This window comes from Pleurodeles waltl, chromosome 11 (assembly GCF_031143425.1).
Source record: "Pleurodeles waltl isolate 20211129_DDA chromosome 11, aPleWal1.hap1.20221129, whole genome shotgun sequence".
Lineage (NCBI taxonomy): Eukaryota > Metazoa > Chordata > Amphibia > Caudata > Salamandridae > Pleurodeles > Pleurodeles waltl.
Genome location: NC_090450.1, coordinates 805,083,453 through 805,104,912, shown reverse-complemented (window position 1 = coordinate 805,104,912; position 21,460 = coordinate 805,083,453). Strand labels below are relative to the sequence as shown.

At 41.6% G+C, this 21,460-nt stretch overlaps 1 protein-coding gene across 4 annotated transcripts in view; it reads right to left on the bottom strand.

Annotated features, from left to right (window-relative positions):
* Positions 1–21,460, bottom strand: part of EMID1 (EMI domain containing 1) — a 421,712-nt gene that overhangs the window by 42,679 nt on the left and 357,573 nt on the right. For 2 of the 4 annotated variants that reach the window (XM_069214563.1, XM_069214564.1), the window contains exons 14-15: positions 19,801–19,845; positions 5,452–5,536 (exon numbers count right to left, since the gene is read on the bottom strand). In XM_069214563.1, coding sequence (XP_069070664.1) covers positions 5,452–5,536; positions 19,801–19,845 — 130 coding nt within the window. Of the gene's footprint in view, positions 1–3,853; positions 3,948–5,451; positions 5,537–19,800; positions 19,846–21,460 lie in introns of all 4 variants that reach the window. The other 2 variants (XM_069214561.1, XM_069214562.1) reach the window with 2 other exon arrangements.

The following is a 21,460-nucleotide window of genomic DNA, read 5'->3' as shown; positions in this document are numbered from 1 at the left end:
ACATCGGACCTTAAAGGCAGTCTTTCTCATCACCATAGCATTGGCTAGACATGTGAATGAACTTTAGTCTCTATATTTCAATCCACCTTATACCACCTTCTTTGCCTCTAAGTTGGTTCTAAGAACCCAGGATACCTTTGTACCAAAAGTAGTCACTGTGTTTCATGTTGTTCGCGTTATAACCCTTCCGGGAATTCTTTGCTTGACCTAATCCCCCTAAGGAAGAAGAGAGACTCCATCATTTGGATCCAAAAGAGTCTCTAGATCATTTGTACCATGGAACATCGAATCGACAACCAGCTCTTTGGAAGGATTCTCGGAGCAAAGAAATGAAAAGCAGTGTGAAACTGGACCACCTTCTGATGTATTGTTCCCTGTATTATAATCTGCTATGGGATGGTGAAAAAGCAGCCCCTGCAGAAGGCTTGCGGCTCATTTCACCAGTGCCAAAGCTGCTGCAACTGTGTTAGCAGCCAGAGGGCCTGTCCTAGACATCTGTCAGGCAGTTACATGGGCTTGGGTGCACATGTGCATAAAGCATGACTATCTGGACAGGTCTGTTGAGTGTGGCATTTTGTCCACTTGATCCTCCAGGACTTTTTGGGCTGAGTCAGTTCACAGACCTCTCCACCTTAAGTGGTACTACTTTGGTGAAGACCCTGCAGTTAGAAGTATTATTGGAAGAACAAGTTACTTACCTGTGGTAATGATCTCTTATGGATACTCTATCTAATCACGGATTCCTAACCGACCATCCCTCTTCCCCATTCTGTGACCTGGACTCTTCCATCAAAAAAGGTCCCCATCTAGAGATCTTCACACTGATCATACCAGTTTGCATGCTTGGGTGTCGCTTAGCTTTATTCATCACTTATGCTGTAGAGCAAAATCAGCACTGCGCTGCACAGCACCACTTATCTGTGAGCAGGAGAACTGCTTAAAAGTGTCCGGATCCAGAATTAGTTATTAGATAAAGGGGGTCATTCTGACCCTGGCGGCCGGTGACCGCCAGGGTCACCGACCACGGGAGCATCGCCAACAGGCTGGCGGTGCTCCCGAGGGCATTCTGACCGCGGCGGTTCAGCCGCGGTCAGAAAGGGTAAACCGGCGGTCTCCCGCCGGTTTACCACTGCCCTACAGAATCCTCCATGGCTGCGGAACGCGCTCCGCAGCCATGGGGATTCTGACACCCCCTACCGCCATCCTGTTCCTGGCGGGTCTCCCGCCAGGAACAGGATGGCGGTAGGGGGTGCCGCAGGGGCCCCCGTAAGAGGGCCCCGCAAAGTATTTCAGTGTCTGCTAAGCAGACACTGAAATACGCGACGGGTGCAACTGCACCCGTCGCACCCCTGCAACTACGCCGGCTCAATTCTGAGCCGGCGTCCTCGTTGCAGGGGCATTTCCTCTGGGCCGGCGGGCGCTCTTTTGGAGAGCGCCCGCCGGCCCAGAGGAAATGTCTGAATGGCCGCCGCGGTCTTTTGACCGCGGTGCGGTCATTCAGCGGCAGTACCTTGGCGGACGGCCTCCGCCGTCCGCCAAGGTCAAAATGACCCCCAAAGTATCCACCAGAAAGATCGTTACTAAATGTAAATGACTTGGTCAACAGGTGACAGCAGGTGCTTTTGTTCCTCTTATGTGCCTATCACAATTGACCAATATACCTTGGCACTACATTTGCTGTGGTAGCAAAATAAGTTGTGAAAATATACAAGACGTAACAATGAGTAATCTACTTTGCAGCTGGTAAAAGAGGGGGAAGCGTAAACAGATACACAGGCTTTCCCAGGTGCGAGACGTTTTAGAGCTGAAGAATACTGAAACAAAAATGAATTTTAAAAGGAAATAAAAGTTCACAACACTCATAATTTTATAGTAAGTATACCTCTCTCTCATCTGAGCAGCAGCAAATCTAATGGGTGTATGCATGCTCTAAAAAAGTTTCTGCCATAGCTTAACCTAAAATAACCTAACATATTTCTGGCAATATACTCCTTGATTTTTGTTGGTTCTGCCAGTTTATTCTTTGGTTATTCTGGGTTTGAGGAGAGTCTTTTAGGTCTGCTCTGTTTTCCTCTTCAAATCTGGAGTTATGACTATAATAGTTAAGTCATATGTACTCTTGGATCTATGGTGAATTTCTGTGTTTGGGGTCTCAGCCTTGTAATTCTGTTAGACTAGGTGTTACCATGTTTCTAGCTCATCTGACCTTTAGGAATCTTGTCAAAGCCTAGTGGTGCTTATCGATTCAAGTGTTTTCTTGACTAAGCTATTCTGTCAAGCCTAAACTTTTGTCTTTAGTAGTATTAGCATCTTTGTCTCATCTGGCAATAGGGATAGTGTTAGATGTTGGTGTATTAAGATTTTATGTGGTCACGCCTTTCTTATTTGTCGTTCACCAGTTGTGTTATCACTTGTAAGTGCTTGTCTGTGGTTGAATTGTCTAGTCTAGACTTTGGTCTTTCACACTTAGACCCTTGACATTTGTTAATATGTGACTCTGATTTGATTTTTAAATGTTCTTTCCCGTTCCACAATGTTCTTTGAGACATGATCTTTGATTTTAAGATTTAGACTTTGGCATAAAGGTAATTTGTGAAATCCATTCTGTGAATTTTCTTCATTCCATATAGGATTGGTCTCTGGTGCTTCTGTCAGAGCTAGGCTCAACCTTCAGCCTCTAAAAACTAGACTGTAGACTCTCTCTCTCTCTCCCTGAGAAATGTCATGGCCTGAAAGGTATGGATCTTTCTCAAGATTTTCACAGACCCGATCTTTAGTCCTTGGTGGTTCTATTGAGTTTGATTTTTGCATACGTTTAGTCAAGGCTAGTGTTTTGTCTCTGATTTATATATAGCACAGCCTTTTTCTATGATGATTTTGTTAGATCTATGCATTCCTATACAGTGATTCTGTGAGAACTGAATATTGGTCTTAGTTGATTCTGCTAACCAGGGATTCAGGGCCTGATTTGGAGTTTGGCGGAGGGGTCACTCCATCGCAATCGTGACGAATATCTTGTCCGCTGAGTTACAAGTTCCATATACTATAATGGAATTGTAATACAGCGGACAGGATATCCGTCACATTTGGGAAGGAGTAACCTCCTCTGCCAAACTCTAAATCAGGCCCTCAGGCCTGATTTAAATCCCGGCGGAGGGAATACTCTGTCACAAACATGATGGATATCCCGTCCGCTGTATTATGATCCCCATACAATATAATAGGATCGTAATATGGCGGATGGGATATTCGTCATGTTTGTGACAGAGTAATCCCTTCTGCCAGGATCTAAATCAGGCCCTTAGTCTCTTTTGGATCTGTTGGGTTTGGTCTTCAGTCATTTTGTGATATCGGTCAGACTAGGATTTGATGTCTGCTAGCACTGCTATATATAGAGTCAGTTATTCGGTGGCACAGTAGCGAAGTCAGGTCTGGAAACTGTTTCTCTGGAATGTTCCTGATGGTCATCCCCTCTCTGGACTCGGGTATCTGCAATTTGTGTAAGATAGGGAATCTTTCATTCACTGACTTACCTGGTATTGGCTTTACTGGTTCAATCATTTTATAACTTGTTTCCTTGATAGGTTGAGCTCTCTTGTCTGCTTTTCTATCCTGGATGTAATATCATATTTCTCTGGTTTGTGAGTTATTGGTTTTGCGGTCCATTTTTTACAAAATTCTCCTGGTCCTGTAGCTGCTGGCCCTACTACACCCAATGTTTAGTTTTCATTGCAAAACAATGCACACACAATTATCTGTATTCATTCGTCATTACTTGGTGTTAGGGTTGGCAACTGATTAGGTAATATTCTTAATCAATAATAAATGCGTAATAGGATAAATCGTTTTTTACCTGGCCAGATGATGGCTTCAAGCAGGGTGATCCTTCTAGTCAGAAGTCCCAGCTGAGCCTGCAGCTGGAGGAAGGACTCTAAACTAACAGCCTGCTGGGGAATTGAGAAAGAGGAGAGTGCGTATACAGTCACTCGCAGAGCTAGAAGAGTGCCCGTCCCTGAGGAAGCATGCTGGGAAACCAGATCATGAGAATAAGCAAGCAGGGGAAACCTTAGCAAAAGTTGGGAATATTGGAGACACTGTTAATTAATCTCTTAGATGCGGGGCAAGTAGAGTTTTAAATCTTTTCATTCCTATAAGTGATTTTAGATGATGCTGGAGCTCCAAGAGTTTCCCACCTGCAAAGCACTTACAGAGGGTGAAGGGTCTACATGTGTGTTGTAAGATGCTACTAAGTACTATGTGTTAAATGTAAACTAATGGTAGAATAGAACCAATAGGAGGGTGTCAACAGATATGAAAATAACAGAGTGTAAATGATAAACTGGAATTGCTAAATATAGAGCATACCTGATGGCATATACATTGGGCATGAAATCTGTATGGGTATTCTAGTGTATATCTGTACACTAGCCCTCATTCCGGGTGTCTGGCCAGAGTGGGTGTAAATAGAAGGTAGTGGGAATACCAAGAACACACAATATTGTTTTGGGTTTTGTGCCTAATTCTGAGTTCCCTTCATGTTAATAGAGAATAGCATGTGGCCACCGTTTTTATGACTGCTATTACCACACACATTACCCGAATTGCACTGCACTGGCAACACAAATTCAATCGGGTATTAGGCAAAAGCCCAGTAAAAAGTACATTTTGATTGGAACCCATGATTCAGAGCAGGGCCCCAAGCACCATTTGTGCACAATTGTAAAATTATGATGACACTGAGAATGAGGTTGTTACTATACTTTCTAGTACATGGAGCAACCTCTCGCATCGAAGTATGGGACCCAGAGAATGAGGGGCACAAATAAGTGGCTTTGCAGGTGGAGAGAGAGTTAGGCATCATCTGGGAGGAATGGATTGAAGGGATAGTCATAGGTCTCTCAGCACATCCTTAACACTCATGGGAGTGAGCATTGCTAATGATCTGAAGAGCTCATCTGAATTATCAGTGTTTAGGGTTCACAGACGTCTACATCATGCCTGCTGTGAAGAAACTGCGTGCCCGGACCGTTCTATTACATAATTGGATTAGGGTATTTTCCTGGTTCCTCCAGTTGCTTCTCAGGTTAGGGCACTCTTCCTTTGGGTATATGGGCAATACAAAGATAGTGTTCTAATATATAATAGCAAAGCTTGATGTGATGTCTGCACTTAACATGCATCTGTTCTCTTCTTTGATGCTATCAGGGCGTTCTTCCCTGATTCCATCACTGAGAGTCCAATGCGGTGTCGTCAAATGGAACACCTTAGTCTCACTGGTAAGCAACACATAAATGAATACTCAAGTTATTTCAGACATTGGAACTGTTTCCACACATTGGTGGCATTTGGTGTCACAACAGACAAAGAAATGACGAATTGCTATCCACACAGCTCAATGTCCAATCCCAGAGGTCATCTGGAGCTCCTGTCCATCTACCTGTCTCTACTCACCATGAATCCCAATCATTGTCTCCAAGATTAATACTCTCTCTGCTAAGATCTTCAGGGCCTCTCGCAGCTGATGCATCCCCTCCCCCTGTGGACAAAAGAGACAGATACAGCTGTGAAGGAATTGACCCCAGCGGGGAAGAGGGGGCTCGTGCCTCCAGCCTTACCCGCTGAGCTCCTCTCCACCCTCAAATAAGAATTTGCAATTAGAGCGAGAGGATTAACAGCATTCTGGAGGAAAGATTTGAAAGTGGCACAAATCATTGGCATTACTGGGTAGTCAGTCTGGAAACTTCATGCTAGTAGGGAAGGGTAAAGCATTCCAGCATTCGCTTTGGGTAGTTGAAACAATGACACACAGACCGAAACTAAAAAAGACAGACACCCATAGACAGCTTCGTAAGGGACTGTACGAGAGTTTGTGAAAACAAGAAAAAGCTGATGTTCGACTGCTGATGTGGAATGTTATGTTGAGGCCTAAATGTTGTATTCTTTAGACTTGGTTCCAAAGGTCATGAGCTCTAGCTTTCCTTCTTTGGGCTTTATTCTCATCAACTCAGAAGGCTTCCAGTCTTAAATGTGCCGTCTGACCAGTAAATGTAGCGCATTATATACTTGGAATTACTTGACAGCAGCACATATGTCTTCCTGCCTGGCGCTTGTTGGACTTTTCTGCCTTGAAACTGCTAATCTGTGTGGCCTTGGGCCACACAGAAAAAATAATGCTTTGATGCCGTGGCAGTAATGTTTAATAATTTACTAGAATACATTAAATATTTATCTATGCAGTGACTTTCTTCCTTCCTTGGGCTACTAAGTAATTATCTTTCTCTGTTAAGCTCACCAGGGAGTAAGCATTTTTTTTCCTTTCCTGAACCTTTCCTATCTCAGAGAGTTACAGACTCAAGCTATTATTCCTCCTGACTCAGAGTTAAATCTAGCTAATTATCAATACACATGACTGGGCATAGCAGTGCTTCTATCCGAAGAATCCTACCTATATGTCACTATTCTATAAGACTGATCTCGGCTTTTTGGAGCTGATCTTTGAGAATGACAGTGTCTAGTCTTCACTGTGACCCAGATCACAAAACAAAATGTTTGGCACCCATGTGACCGTGGAAAGTGTCACTCTTCTAGGGTACTCATACAAGTACAAACCAATGTGCCCATAGAATTTTAAGCTTCTTCCACTGAATCAGGCAGACATCCATAGATCTAACTGGTGGAGATAATAACGTTGATGTGTGCTCAATTCCACATCTTAGCTCATTGAGCAGTTTACTTCCTTATAACACCCCTCCCAAGAACACACAGCTATGCATTCTCCTAAAAACCACCTCCATGCATTAAACCTCACTCAGTGTGCAGCCCAATCACAGTCAAATGCAGACCATTATCACTGATCATCTTGACTGTTCACTAAGTAACAATACACCCTGAAGAGCACAGGCATCAAAAGATAGTCAAATGCAACGCACCCTGGAAAGAGATAACGCATGCATTGTGATCTAGAGACTTACAACATACCCACACAAAATGACAATCGGTGAAAAGAGCATTCAAAACAACTAATTAATAGCCATATAGAATGCCAGGATCACTGATCAGACAGGTGAAAATTACAACAATCCACAGCTACATGATGCCATGCTCACACACTGGATGTACCAAAACCAAAGCATGCTATACAACCCCAGCCATGCTACAGCACAACAGGAAGCGGAGGTGAGTCAAGCCATGCAACAAGTTACAGGCCAGAAGCTTTTACAAGACACCAGAAGATCAACACAATATCCCGGTCAATCAGATCCTTTCCTAACCAAATCAGAACTGGGTGTCTGCAGGGTGTAATATCATATAATGTAATATCATATAATGATGTTCATGGGGTGTTAGGGATATGAAGTAGAGGAAGTGAAAAAAAAAAGAGAATAGTAACACAGCATGATTGGCAGTTGTGGATAGCAAGAACGAACAGGGTGTATAGTGGAAATAAGACCAAATTTGGTAAGACGCAATGGGCGGAATCTTACATAAAATGATGGTAAAGGTTCCATTGGAGGCAGTGCAACAAGAGGTGGTTTCGAGTACAATGCTTTATGATTCCAAGCCTTAATGAGTTAAAGGTTTCATAGGAATGAGGCTTTCTGACATCAAAATGGTCCACAAATTCAAGGATTCAAGATGTCAAATGTATTCATACCTTAAGGGGCATAGTATCAAGGCTTCATGATGCCAAAGGTAGACATTACTTTAAGGTTTCATTACAGCAATGCTTCATGTGTCAAAGACTTAAATGGTCTTGAAGGTCATAATGTCAAGGGTTCATCAAATCGATGTTCATGATGTTGATGCCGTAAGACTAATGTTTGCCGTATAAAACCAAGGTTGGTGACGTTAAGGGCCAATGCAGCTCACAAATCGATGTGAAGAAGCTGAAGAGATGCCAGAAGCACTTGAGTAAGAGTTCAGCTCTTCTATGACCCCTTTGCTGATCTTCACGTCTGATCTGGAAACCAGACACACTCTAAAGGGTGTTAATACTCATAAGAGCGGTAGCTGTTACGTTTCTTCATTATTATTCTCATTCCATGGAGAAATTAGCCCTTCATTAAAACAAAATGTTACCAAAACCTTTGGAAATGCAGAGAAAATCCCCAACTTTTACCATTTTGGCCATATTCTCAGAAGAGTTTAACTTCTCTTGCAGAGGAAAAAAAGCTGATGGAAAATTTGACTTATCCTGCAGAGAAAGAAAGCTGAAGGAAAACGGAGGGAAATACCACACCTACCAATCAGAAGGTTATTTTTTTTAGAAAGCAAACATTTTAAAATGTTTCGGAATTTATCTCTGGACAGTTGAGGGGTAGTTTCTATTTTTACAGAGGGGACAAATAACTGAGTGGCTAACTATCACTTTGTTGCATGCTGGGATTGAAGAGGTCTATTGCCAGTTTCAAAGTGATAGTACACTCTCCCCCTGTCAGGCTGCAGTCTTATGGTATAATTTCCTCACTTTTCCCTTTAAATTAAGAGAAAATGGTAAAAGTTTTTGGGTAGTCGTGTTGCTGAATGTTTTAACCGATTTTTAATATTCTGACGTTTTGATATTTCTCTAATCCACGCATATTAAAATACAACAATGGAAATAATAGACTTCATGTATAAAGGGTTTCAACATCCAGAAACCGTCAGATTCTGTAACTTAGGAATCGCTATTTGGAAGGGACGTGTTAAGGTTCTTCTTTTCCAAATACCAGATTGTTATGGTTTTTGTTTGGTATTTGGTGTGTATTAATAATTTGGGAGTGAAATCTGGTTGCAAAACAAATATTATTTTACAACCAACTCAAAGAAGGTGGTAAGAAATTTGTAATCTGGAACCCCCTTACTCTTTGTGAATGCTGACAAAAGGGATCAGCAGTGGTCCCTTGGATCACTGCCTACTCCTAAAAAACGGTTTGTGTAAATTTTCATTTTTTTTTATGCATCCCGGTTTCCTATAAAGAAAACAGGCCTCATTAAAAATTGTTTTATTTAAAAGCAATCACAGTCCTGGTAATCTGCTGACCCAGTAGGCCACCATCCCTGTGATAGTGGCCAACCTACCTCATGACTATTGAAAAGGTAGGTCGAATTGGGACCCACTACGATTCTGTATTTTGTGCACCAACCTATTAATACATGGGCTGGTTTACAAAATACCAATGCATTCGGTAGAGCTTGGTATGCAAATTGCAACCACTTTTACGGAATCCATTTTAGTATATTCCAAATAAGAAATTGCACATTCCAAATCATTTTTAGACGCACTTTCGATTTTTTTATTTGGAATCTTTGTACATGAGGCCCCAAGTGTGTTTAAATAGACACTTTATACTTTTATTTGTAGGATTCTACTTCTGCAATTTAAGTATGTTCAGGGATGCTACATATGGACAGTTTTGTTCAGTGTTTACAAATTTTAATTTAGTTCGCTTGTGAGAGCAGAAGGATGGATCATCCAAAAGCTGAAAGACTAAGTAATGAGTACAATTTACTTATTCACATGTTTCACTCTATTATATCCTACAAATAGGAATGGCTTACATAATAATGGAGTAAGGAAGGCGTACAAGATTCAGAAATGGTCTGGTCAAAAATGTTTGTTAGCCGGTCCAAACCGGGTGTAAGTCTAGGTATTAGAACCCAGTGCGTAATGTTTGCAGATATCATGTGGAGGAGTTCAGGTGGCTGCTTGCATATGATACAGATTTTGAGATGTCTCTGACATACAATAGACCTGCTTTATTCTAAATTGCAGGACTATGAAAAGATGTCCTGAAAGAGTAAAGGATCCTTGGAACTATCTACTAGGCCATGAAAGCCTGGGTGACTTCTTTGCTCGGTGAAGAACTACCAAAGGTAATAAGTAATCTAGAAGAGCCTCCAACTGAACACCTTGTGATGGATCTCTCACCTTCTCAAGAGGAGCACAAGAAAACACATCTTTGGTTCAGTTGCAAAGCTGACACAGATCATTCATCATCACCAGATGAAGCTTAACACATCCTTATCCCTCATGCAAACTGTTAAGGCTTCTGAGCGGGAATAACTTGCAGCTTGCTGACTGTGAGTGGACACAGTTGAAACATAAAATATTGTTTAGGTTGAAACAGACTTGATTTCACACAAATCTGTTGGCATAAAAGGCTGATGTATTGGGTAATTCAGAGCCACTTACAATTGTCATGCCCGAAGAGGCATCCTGATGGGACAAAATTGTTGCAGAATGCTTTATCGCTGGTAAGATGTCTTCGTGAGAAAAATGCAAGCTGTCATTTAGAGGGCTTAGAAATGTAAGACATGCGGTATGGAATTTCACATACAAACAAAGTTTTGTTATGTACTATTGCTTCAGGGACAAGGATGTGTACCAGGTATGTGTTGCGCCGTGGCAAGGGTGGTCTTTAAATTGTTAAGAGTAGATGTGTGGAACTTTTTCTCCAAAAGCTACTCACAGTTGCTTTAAAATTGTGTTTATGAAAGAACATTAGTTCTATACTTTTGGACTAAAAGATGTAAACATAATAAATATGAATAAATGTAAATACTGCAAAAATAAAGTTATGTGCAGCAAAGTTTTCTTTTCTGTGATATAAATTATTTTAAACCATGCTATAGTGTCTTGGTGATGGGGCTGTCTGATCCTGTCGATTAAGAAACTTTCGGTGGGGTTTGGGCATGCAGGTCACAGGTGAAATGCTTCTCCCTGAGCTCTGCATCACAACTGACTTTGCCAAAACTAGATCACATACCGAGGGAGATTCTTAGGCTGCTGTAGCTTTTGCTGGGCAGGTGAACTGGAGCTGCTTCCGGTGACTGGAACAAGAGTTTATTGGAGCCGCTGTCCCTGAATGTAAGGTGGTGATGCAGTGCTTGCCTCCTATCATGCTTTGGATACAAGATGGCCACCACATCAACCATTCTTTGGAGGCGCCAGGTGTAATTAAGAGCTACCGATGCACAGAAGGGAGGAGTGGGGATACCTTTGTGTCCAATGATGGATCCTCTGGATTCAACTTGTTTCCTCATCAGTTTCCCAACTCCTCAGGACACAAAATCCCACCATCCAGAGAATGTGTGGTGGTTGCTGAGGCTTTGAAATTTCAGGAGCACAAGGGTGTTACAGAGTGGAGACCTGCAGTGCAATAACACCATTTTCACCATTAAAAAACATTTTCTATTGGGAGCTAGTCATATGGAAAAGAACAAACGTGGTCTGTACAGGACAACATGTAACAGGGGTAGACTTCAGAGGTACCCTCATCATCTGTGGAGAAGTGTGGCACAATGGTTAGAGCGGCAGACCCTGAAGCAGAGATCTGGCTCAAGACCAGGGTTCAAGTCCTGCTTCGGCAGGTCTTGGGCTCAATTCCCTTGGACCAGATAATTCTCGCCTCGGTGCCTAATCTAATTAATGGGTCCCACTCTGCAACTCTGGGCAATAGCTTGCTTAATCTCCACAACGGCCCCAACAGCGCTTGGATGCCTGGGGGTGCCCAGGAGTGGGCACCTCACAGGGAAAAGCCAGGAGGGGTTCCATAGCGGTATGAGTACAGCGCCTTGAGACCCTAACGGGTGAGTAGTGCGCTATACAAGTGCAAAATTTACATTTTACATTTACATCTGTGGAGTACTATTTCCACCCCGACTGACACACTGGCTCTGCAGTGCCTGTGGTGTGTGGAACTACTTGAGTAGACACACACAGTACCATAGCAGGTGAGAGGGCATTCGTGGGTTCATTTGAGAGCCTTCACATCAAAGGTCAAGAAGAGATTGAAGGAAATGTTGATTAGGCTGGCGAAATTCCTAGTCAGTAGATTAGCAAATTGCAGTTTTCAAGATTTTATCAGAAGAACAGCCGAAGTTTAATGGCTCTTATGCATATTTCCAGTGCCGGACTATAATTTTGATCAATGCCATGAAATACTGCTTCGATAAACTGGTGAAAACCAAAAGGTTGACTAATATCTGTTTGCTGGGTTGAGAAGATCATAAAGAAGACAAAGATTTACAGACTGAGACCCTTCTCAGCAATGCAGTGGGTACCGTTACCTCCTGTGGTTAGTACCAGGTCAGCACTAAGCACAAGACCAAAGTCTGGCAAGCTGGAAGGTTGGGGACCTGTGCTGCTGACTTTTTTAACACGTCACAATGAGAACTGGTCCTTCTATACACTGCAAAACAAGGTAGGGTGCTACACATAGCTCAAGGGCAGTTTTCCCTTCACGTTAGCCCTGTTATCACTATCAAGAGGAAAGATTTCCATTAACTGAGGAAGAATTTACTGTCAAGGGATTCAAAGTCAATGTACAGTATATGATCTTACAAGCCATAAAGTGACCTATTTCAGTCAAGTTGACTCGACAACAGTCTTTTCAGACTCTCTCAAAGAAGGAGGGTCTCCCTTGTAATCATATTGCTTAATGTTATCATCCTTTCCCACTTTGCTGTTGTTTCATGAATGTTGTACCTACTCCATGCATCTGATATGTTCTGTTAATACCAGTGGGGTCCAATATCTTGGTCTTTGCCCTCGATCTTTTGGTAAATTTCTAGTTTGAGGAGTTCTAGCTGAGATTTTAACAAATTGACTGCCTGCTGTCCTATCCTCTCCTCATTAGTAGTTCTTCCCCTTCAAGCTATACTCATGACCTAGCCACTGTACTGTCTGAAGATTATGTAATTTTTTACAATGACAGATGTTAAAATTTGTCACGCTTGTACTGAGTTGGCTACTGTATCGACCCCACTGCACTTCAGCAGAGGTGTCACAAAAGATGACCTAAAACAATTTGCTTTTGCAATTGGCCACATATGGTGGACTGGGTTCAAGACAGGAGCTCCATTTTGGCATATTAATATCAGCCTTAGGCCAGTAGCCATTCTCTCCAAACAATGAAAATGATCACACAAGAAGTCTAAATCTCACCAGTGCGGTATAGCCTTTTCTAGATTGCTACTTGGGTGAAGTCCAAAGGTGGTGGGGCCTGCTTTTTATTTCTCTTGTCTAGTGTCACAACTCAAGGGATGAAGTGTTATGGAAAGGAAGTGGGAGCATGCACAGTTATTTGAAGAGGCATTCATCTGATAGGGACACAGCAACAGGCACCAGAGGTGACATGCAGCAGGCAGTGAGCAAGAGGCAATATCTTCCAGGCTTCACCGCTGTATCTCTCACAAGCTGCCACATGGGGGAAGAAAACGCAAGAAGCCTGGCACCTTCCACTTTCATGTACGCTTCTGGTGTTAACCATCTAAGAGCATTTCTGAAAGAAGAGCTTGTGTGTTGTTTTATGTAACAATAAAATGTACCAAGCTCTCCTTGCAGGCAGCTCTACCCAGCCAATTGCCCATTCCTGCCTTCTGGTTTCTGAAAAGACGAAACGGTGGAGCTCATGACAGGGATGAAAGAGCCAAGAAGAATCAAGCAGTGTGACTCAATGTACAGTAGGGAAGTGGGTGGCATTTTGGAAAAAAACTGTGAAGAACAAGGCACTCATTCCTTGAGGTGTTTTTACCCATGTCAGAGAACAACTTTTGCATTCTTCTCTCCAACCCACATCCAGTTGCTAAGTCACAGAGCATCTGGTTGGCCCGGAGGTCTTATATTAACTTTTTTATTCCCCGAATCCCATGGACTCCTCTCTAATCAGGGAGCATGATAGTCTCTGCCTTGTCCAACATGCTCTACACCAGTGGTTTTAAAAGTGGAAGATGCCTAGGCTCCCCACCCGGCACTGAAAGACACCCAGCTGAGAATAGCCTCAGAAGAGACTGGATAGCTGATCCCTGGAATGAGAAACATGATGGATTGAGACGTAAAAATGGAGAGTAATGACAGAAGTGAGGAATGTAATGAATGGATGTAAATGTTTTCGCCCAAGTGGATCAGTTCTCTACTTTTATGTAGATTTATCTGTAATGCCAAGTTATAGTCCAGTGGCAAGGTTACTACTCATCTGAGTCAACAAGAGGCCTTGAACTCCCGTAGTACACATCAACTAAGTGCCTTTATTGAAGGTGCCATTCTAGGGAGAAGATGCTACTTTTTACACAAAATACCTTAGGATGACTTGCTTGGCCTGGGCTTCACTCAATTGTGATGTTTATAAAGTTAATATACCCTTACTTTTGCATTTTCCAGGTGAGTCCACCACCATGTGGGCTTAATATTGCTGATGTATCACAAGTGTAGATTTCTCTTTGCATCAATAGACTGTGTCTACAAAGGGCTGAAGTGCAGAGAGAGTAGAAAATTGTAATGCAATGCCATCAGCTGTATGAGGCACTCAAAATTGTCCCCGCACTGCACACAAAGAAATGCAAAAAACTCAGGAAGAAACATCAAAGTACATTTTACACAAAGTTCAACATCAAATGCACCCTGTCAAAACAGGTCATCCTAAGGTACCATACAATATATCATGTTTCTGTTGTCTATGACTGTCCTTTTTAAATGTTAACCAATGGGAGACGACAGATAGCCCATCATAACACATTCCTCATCTCATTAGAAGTTTTGTTTTCAAATAATATGCTTTAGAAAAGGTTTTTTGAGCTGACCAGGAGAGACATACATTTCAATGTCATTAATTTAAAACCACTATTAACATTTTGCACCATGAGCTACATCACTGGCAGCACTTACTTATATTTAACAAGCATAGGCTGACTGGTCACAATGTTGTTTTCAAATTATCAACCTGCAACTCCCACTATATCACCAAGGTAATATATGTGGAGTTAAGAATAGTAAATTTACCCTTATCTATATATATTTACCTGGGCGATATACTTCAGATGAAATTCTACACCTCTTGTAGATTGATATTACTGACTTCAATATTGTGACATACAACAATATGAACTTAACAAATCTTAGCTACAGAGAACATTCATTTCAGAGGGCATTTGTCAATGACTCTTCATTATATGTATGTATTAATTATAAATATAATCTCATTGTGAGATCTGCTAGAGAGTGAGATGTCACCTCAGTCAGAGTATCCATTAAATCACATAAACATAACTCTTTGTACAGAAAGGATAATGCTTCCCAACTCCTATTATATGACCAAGGACAAAACCGAGAGGTTATCTGTAATTCTGTTATATAACTTTGTTGGTGCACTTGTATATTAACAAATTGCCCTGGACATTATCACATACACATGAAAAGAGGAAGAGAAACTGACCCTGGGATATACTGTTAAGGCCATGTTGTTCATCGGGATCTTAGGATGCATACAGGTTTGATTGTGGATCACGGTTTGAGGGTGCAGAAGGAGAATGATTGTCTTAGGGCACCGAATTATTTAACCCGGTGTTACATTTTTAAGGCACAAAGTTTGTTGGTACTAGATCAAGATTTCACAGAACAGAGGGTGTTACTTGTTATTCAGGAGGTTGGGCTGTGCAAGAGTTTAGCTGTGGGTTAGAAACTTCAGGGTACATAATGCTTTTGCTCTGAATTCAGTTTTTAACAAACAGTAGAGTCTGATCTTTATTTAGACTTTCAGAAAGTAGAAGTGGTTTGTCTCTGAGCCGGTGTCTTAAGGAGGAGAAGAAATTGGTTCCATATCAGGGCAGAAGTGTGGCACCCTCTCCATGAAATACAAGGATACATTTGGAGGAGTAAATGCTGATAAAATGACTTATTCATTTATATTCTGATTCAACAGACATCAAGCATACAGAGTACTCTACACTTTCACTGCACAAAATATACCTTCATGCAAGTATGCTATGGTGTATATCCACTCCCCTCTTCTGTTATCTTATGTAGTACTTAGAAAACAACCTGTTCGCTATCTTATAAGTCTCTTGCTGCAGGGACGGGTGAGAAATGTGTTGGCGCACAGCAAAGTGCTGAAGCCGTATATGATAATTTTGGCTTAAACCCAGCTCTGGCAAAGTGTATTACAAACACCATTACTGCAGATGCCATGGATTAAAGGGGAGCCTTCTTGTGAAGGAGCATCCATGTAATAACTGGAAAGAAGGGGCATTCGAAACATAAGCTGGTCAAAGGCCCTTCGGATGGCCTGTTGCTGATAAGCAGATCTTTCTCGTGTCCTGCACCCTCTGACCATTTACTTTTTACGTCCTAGGTTTCGTGTTTTCGATACATTGTACTGCTTTTACAGAACAATGGGGTTAAAAAACACCCTTTACTAGGAAAGGTATTTTATTATTTCTTATCTGAAAAAAGACTTAACTAATTCCTGTGGTCATAAGGAAACTCGAGTCCGATGAAAAATGTTGCTTAATGAGTCCTTACTTTAGGGCTGTGCACCTCTTTTGTGCTGTGAGTTTCCATTGTTAAATCTTTATGTGCGCTACAGAGTCCACTATTATGTTACTAACTAGCATATCTTTTTATTCCCTATTAACCTCACAATAAAGAAGTTGAACTTCAAAAAGATGATTAGACACCACCATAATAATGAACTGTGACATGGAGAAAAACCGTGTATTTTAAGCTGTGACTTCACTGGATCTCTGAAAAAGGAATGTTTGTGATTGTATCATGGAAACAATCTCCTGACAACTTGGTAAATGTAGGTTTAGATGTGTCCAATTTCACCCTGATGGACCAGGTCAAGTCAGGATTGAGGAAGGTTACATGCATGATGATAATCTGGAAAGGCCTGTGCCATGTACCTCTGGTGGCATTCTAACTTCAATCAGTTGTGGATATTCTATGAAATATATGTATATTTATTAGGGTATACCGCTGTAGTCATCAGGGTTAGAACAGCTGATATACAAAATTATGGTATCTTGATTTGACTTTTGGAAAATAATTCATGGGATCAGTGATCAGCTGATTAACCTAAATGTTCCGTATCAGCCTGGTAGAGTTGTGTAATAGCAATGTATCTAATTTAAGGGAGGGAGCAGGCCCACCATCTTTTCTAAGGCCCTGATTGACTGGTTAGTGAGTTTCTAGACCACATTGGTGCCCAAAGGTATCCTGGCACTGGATTTTGTTCTGAAGGAAAGAAGGTTGGTGGTTGACCAAAGACTGCACCAGTGAAGATTGAATCTAACCTCACTGGGAGAGACTGCTATTACACAGAGACGGAGGTCAAGGTTTACGGTAACTCACTCTTCATACATGACTGTCTCCCATTCTCAAATTGTGTGTCTCGTACCACCTAGTGGAAGGACTAGAAGCTGTTTCTCATAGCTTCTTAACAAACAATATTGCATGTTGGGTCTAGGCACATGTGCCCGGATGCTAGTTTTCTTGTTTGAAAAAGGGTCCTATCTATGTTTTGCTTGACCAGAGGCTGAGGAGCTGCTAAGAGGCTATTGAGAATGGGAGGGTGCACATGGACAAAGAGAAACATAGTCACCATGACAATAACTAATGTAATCCTAAAGGAATTAACAGCCAGCGACGGACAGCTCAGGGTTAAGGTAAATCCTCAGAATCTAGTGACTAAACTGAGTATTGTTTCTGGAAGAAATCTTGAGACCATCAGAATTAGCTAAGCCTCCGCCACTGGCACTGTAAGAAACAAATTGTTTATTTATAAAAAGCCATGCTCCAATTCTAACTAAATAGAAATGAACAGTTCACCTAGCGTGCATTTTATGCAATTTTTCCTGCTGAAAAATATACTGAAAGAAAGATTTCATCATTGAGTTTGAATTCTGCCAACAACATGATAGAGTGAATTGTTAATTCCAGCATTCTCCATGTTAATTTCCATAGGGTTTTGTAAAAGGAATAGCCTTCAAATCACTGGAAGGATTTACACCAAATTTGACAGAAAGCTAGCCCTTGGTCCAGCAAGCGACCTTTTTGTGATTTGGTGTAAATCTGTTCAGTAGTTTTCTAGTTATTAGATGAAAACCTAATATGTATACATAGGGATGCGTATCCTCCTCGGATTCAGAGAAAAAGCACGTCCCTGATTGACTGATTGACTGGCTGCAACCTGACAGAAAAGTTGCACCCGCCATTTTGTTTCTTGCATTGCCTTTTTTGGGGGGTGGGGGGGTAAGCAGTGTAAAAACATTTAAGGGGTAAGGATACAGATATCCTGACCCCATAGGACACATGAACGGGTCCCTTATGAGATCCCTCCTGGCAAACAATTGCCCCTTTTTTTAGCCAATCCAAAAATTTGAGGATCCTGGGGAAAATCAAGGCCCTGATTGGATTGCTGTAACCTGACACAAATATTAACGTGTGTGTTGAAAAAAAACATAAAAATTCACTGAAAAAAACAAAGGTTACAGGGACGATATAGTTAGGTTGATGTTTTACCTATACAAAACCATAGAAATTCAGCAGTTATAGTTATACGTATAGGTATACTTAGCTGAAGAAACTATAACTCGGCCCAGAAAATAACTTTGGGCAACAAATTATAACATAAGTATAACTATAAGTGTAACTGTGGAATTTCTATGGTTTTATTTATTTATTTATATATATATATATATATATATATATATATATATATATATATTTATGATGTCTGCTTAGGACTAGGTTCATGTCTCACATCGCAGTAGGTAACATGAATGGGAAATGAAATGGGATGCAACTGGCCAGGCAGATGGTGGCTCACCACCTTGCAACAGAAATTGATTCTCAGGATGTTTTTAGTGAGGTCCACCTGGAAGCCTCGCTTATCTGGATGGTGGTACCTTTAATGTCTATAGGTAAAGCAGAGTAATGAAAATTGAGGCACTTGCATTTGTACTGTGGTCTGGCGGAAGAGTTCCTGATAGGAAGTCCTCAAAACATTGTAATTGAAGAAGTGTTGCTGCTATGAAGTCCTGCAATAAGGTAGAATATTCCATGTACCTAAGCATAGGGTAAGCAGCGTTACAATTTTATGATTCATCTGATTTGACATGCCCTCAACTATGTTAAAAGAACAATATTAACTAAACCCCGACTTGCTTAAAGGAGACATGTCATTTTGAGGAAAGTTCTGGTGGGAATTACTTCGCTATCCCATATACCAATGTCAACTTTAAGGTGACAGTGGTGTGCGGATAAAATGGGAGGACATTACAAAGGTATTAACTGTTGGGCTCTCATTTTATTATATCAACATTTTTCAGTATTGACGCATAGAGTGGGCTATAAGCGAGTGTTGGAATTGTAATGAAAAACATTGGTGATTTATGGAATTCCTTTGGCCTGTAGTCCAGGATATCTGTTTTTAACAGAAAAAGTATGCACTATATAAGGATTTTGTGCACTGCATTATGCTTATTATAGGTGACCATATAATACAATTTAATTGGGATACCAGTGAAGTAAGACTGGGTTGGAGCATTTGAGTTAAGAGAGGTGCCTTGGTTTACTCTTCAGAGATACGGTACAAGTAGGGATGGTGCAAGACGTAGTGCTTCTGTAGCCAGTTTGGGGATGCTGAGAAGTACTGTGCTGTGGTACGGGAGGGTCCAGTGTTTATTTTTGTAGAGAAAGGGCTAAATTAGAATAATGGGGTTAAGGAGAGAGAATTCTGTCTCGCATTATATCCATTTAGTAGTTGGGGAGCTCGACTGGAATGCTGGTGCAAAAGAGAGGGTGGTCTTTAGTATTACACTACTTCTGAAGTGGAAGGGATGGATTACAAAGCTCATGTGAAGGAGGGAGGGGTCGTTTAACAGGTCTCTGGTTGTGTAGAGATGTGAGTGCATTATCATGCCAGGGAAGGTTGTTGACTTTGTTCTCACAGTTCTGGCAGCTAGGTCAGGAGCTGGGGTGCAGACGTCTAAATACAGGTCTCAGCAAAACAATCTGAACACAAAACAGGTACACCTTACCGGCTGGCCTCTGTCGCCCTGCTCCCCCTTCAAGCCAGGCTCACCCTAAAACAGAAACATTAATTATCACAGGGGCGACTATGAGAGGCAAGAAGGCAGCAGAAACTGATGAAAAAGTGGGAGAGAGGGAGGGGCACACGAGAAAGGAAGTGAGCGGATGTCACGGAGACAGGCTGGGCTGAGAAATGGAGCGAGGAGAGAGACTGGTGAATAGGGCGGACATTCAAGCAGAGGTTCAGATGGGGCAAAGAATGTACGGAAGCAAAACAGAATGTGAGAAAGAAGGACGATAGAGGTCGACAAGGCAAACAGTAAAAGTGAAAGTAAGAGAAAGTGCAAGCGAAACAGGAAGGAAGGTACAAATTAGTAAACAGTGACAGAAAATTAAAGGAAGACTGATAAAAACAGTGGTCCAGAGGGACTACTTGAGGGAGGGAAACCAGGTGAATGAGATACGTGTGAAAATATTAAGAAAAGATAAGAAAAATGAATAGAAAGAAGAACCTATGAAATTAGCTACAAGAGAAAACATTACCGGTCTCGTGATCCCTGTACGCTTAGTCCTTGCACTTATTTCCTTACATCTGGTTTGGAAACAAGCTTGTCTAAATGATTCCGCTCACTTTAAAACTTGCCTGAAAGGCCAGCAGCGTTATCCCCAAGTATTCCTGAACTCTAACCGGGCATGTCCAGTCAGTTCCTACATGTTTTTCTGACATCTAAATATTTCAACGGATTGTCTAGGTGGGTGTAGTGAAAGTTGAAACAAGTCAAGTGTACCCCAATCGCTCTGAAGGTATCTTTTCCTTTGCTGCACCCTTCTTTTCCTTGTTCAAAATTGGCTGAGAATATTCCACAAGCAAATTGGTTGCACAGAACTTTCTGCCCAAAGGTTGCATATTTCCTGGAAGACACACCAAGAGTCTAATGAAAAGCATGAGAGGAGGCCTATTTTAATGTACTACAACTGTCTGTAATGGTTATGTGCCTGCAGAATGCTGCGGATACTTCATTTTCGCTGGTGGAATTAGAAAAACATTCTTGGATGGACCAGAACACCTTAATGTTATAAGACCCTAAAGCATGGGAGTTTATCCTCCTGGGAATACAGTATTTTGTTCATTTTTTTTGTTTTTGAAGGATGCCTATCACAGCTGAGAAATTACCGGTAATAGTTTATTAGGCAGATGTTCAAAAGCAAACCTGAGCTTTCCAGGTAATACTGTCATGCACTGTTGTCTTGTAAATGTTATCATCTAGAAAAGCATAAGATTAGGCTGTTTCCTGGTGTAAATGCTATTCGACTGGAGCCTGTAGAATAAAGAAGGGATCCATCCACACGATGAAGAGGTCAGACGTCAAGCTGACAAGATGTATTACCTTGTGGTCTAGCTCCTGGCTGGTACACAATAAAGAAATATTCCTGTTTAGCTCACCATGTTGGGATAATTCATTGTGTTACTCCTCTGAGGACACAACATGTTCTGGTGATGAGGATAACTGGAAAAAAGATAAAGGTGCTGCTGAGGTGGCTAGCCAGAAGATACAAGAAATGGCTAGAAGTGGCTTCTGAATAAAGGCTGATTCGACACACCCGTAAGAAGAAGTCTATCTTGGTTATCGGTGAGGTGGAGCATGGGAAGCTTGTGATCTATGTTGC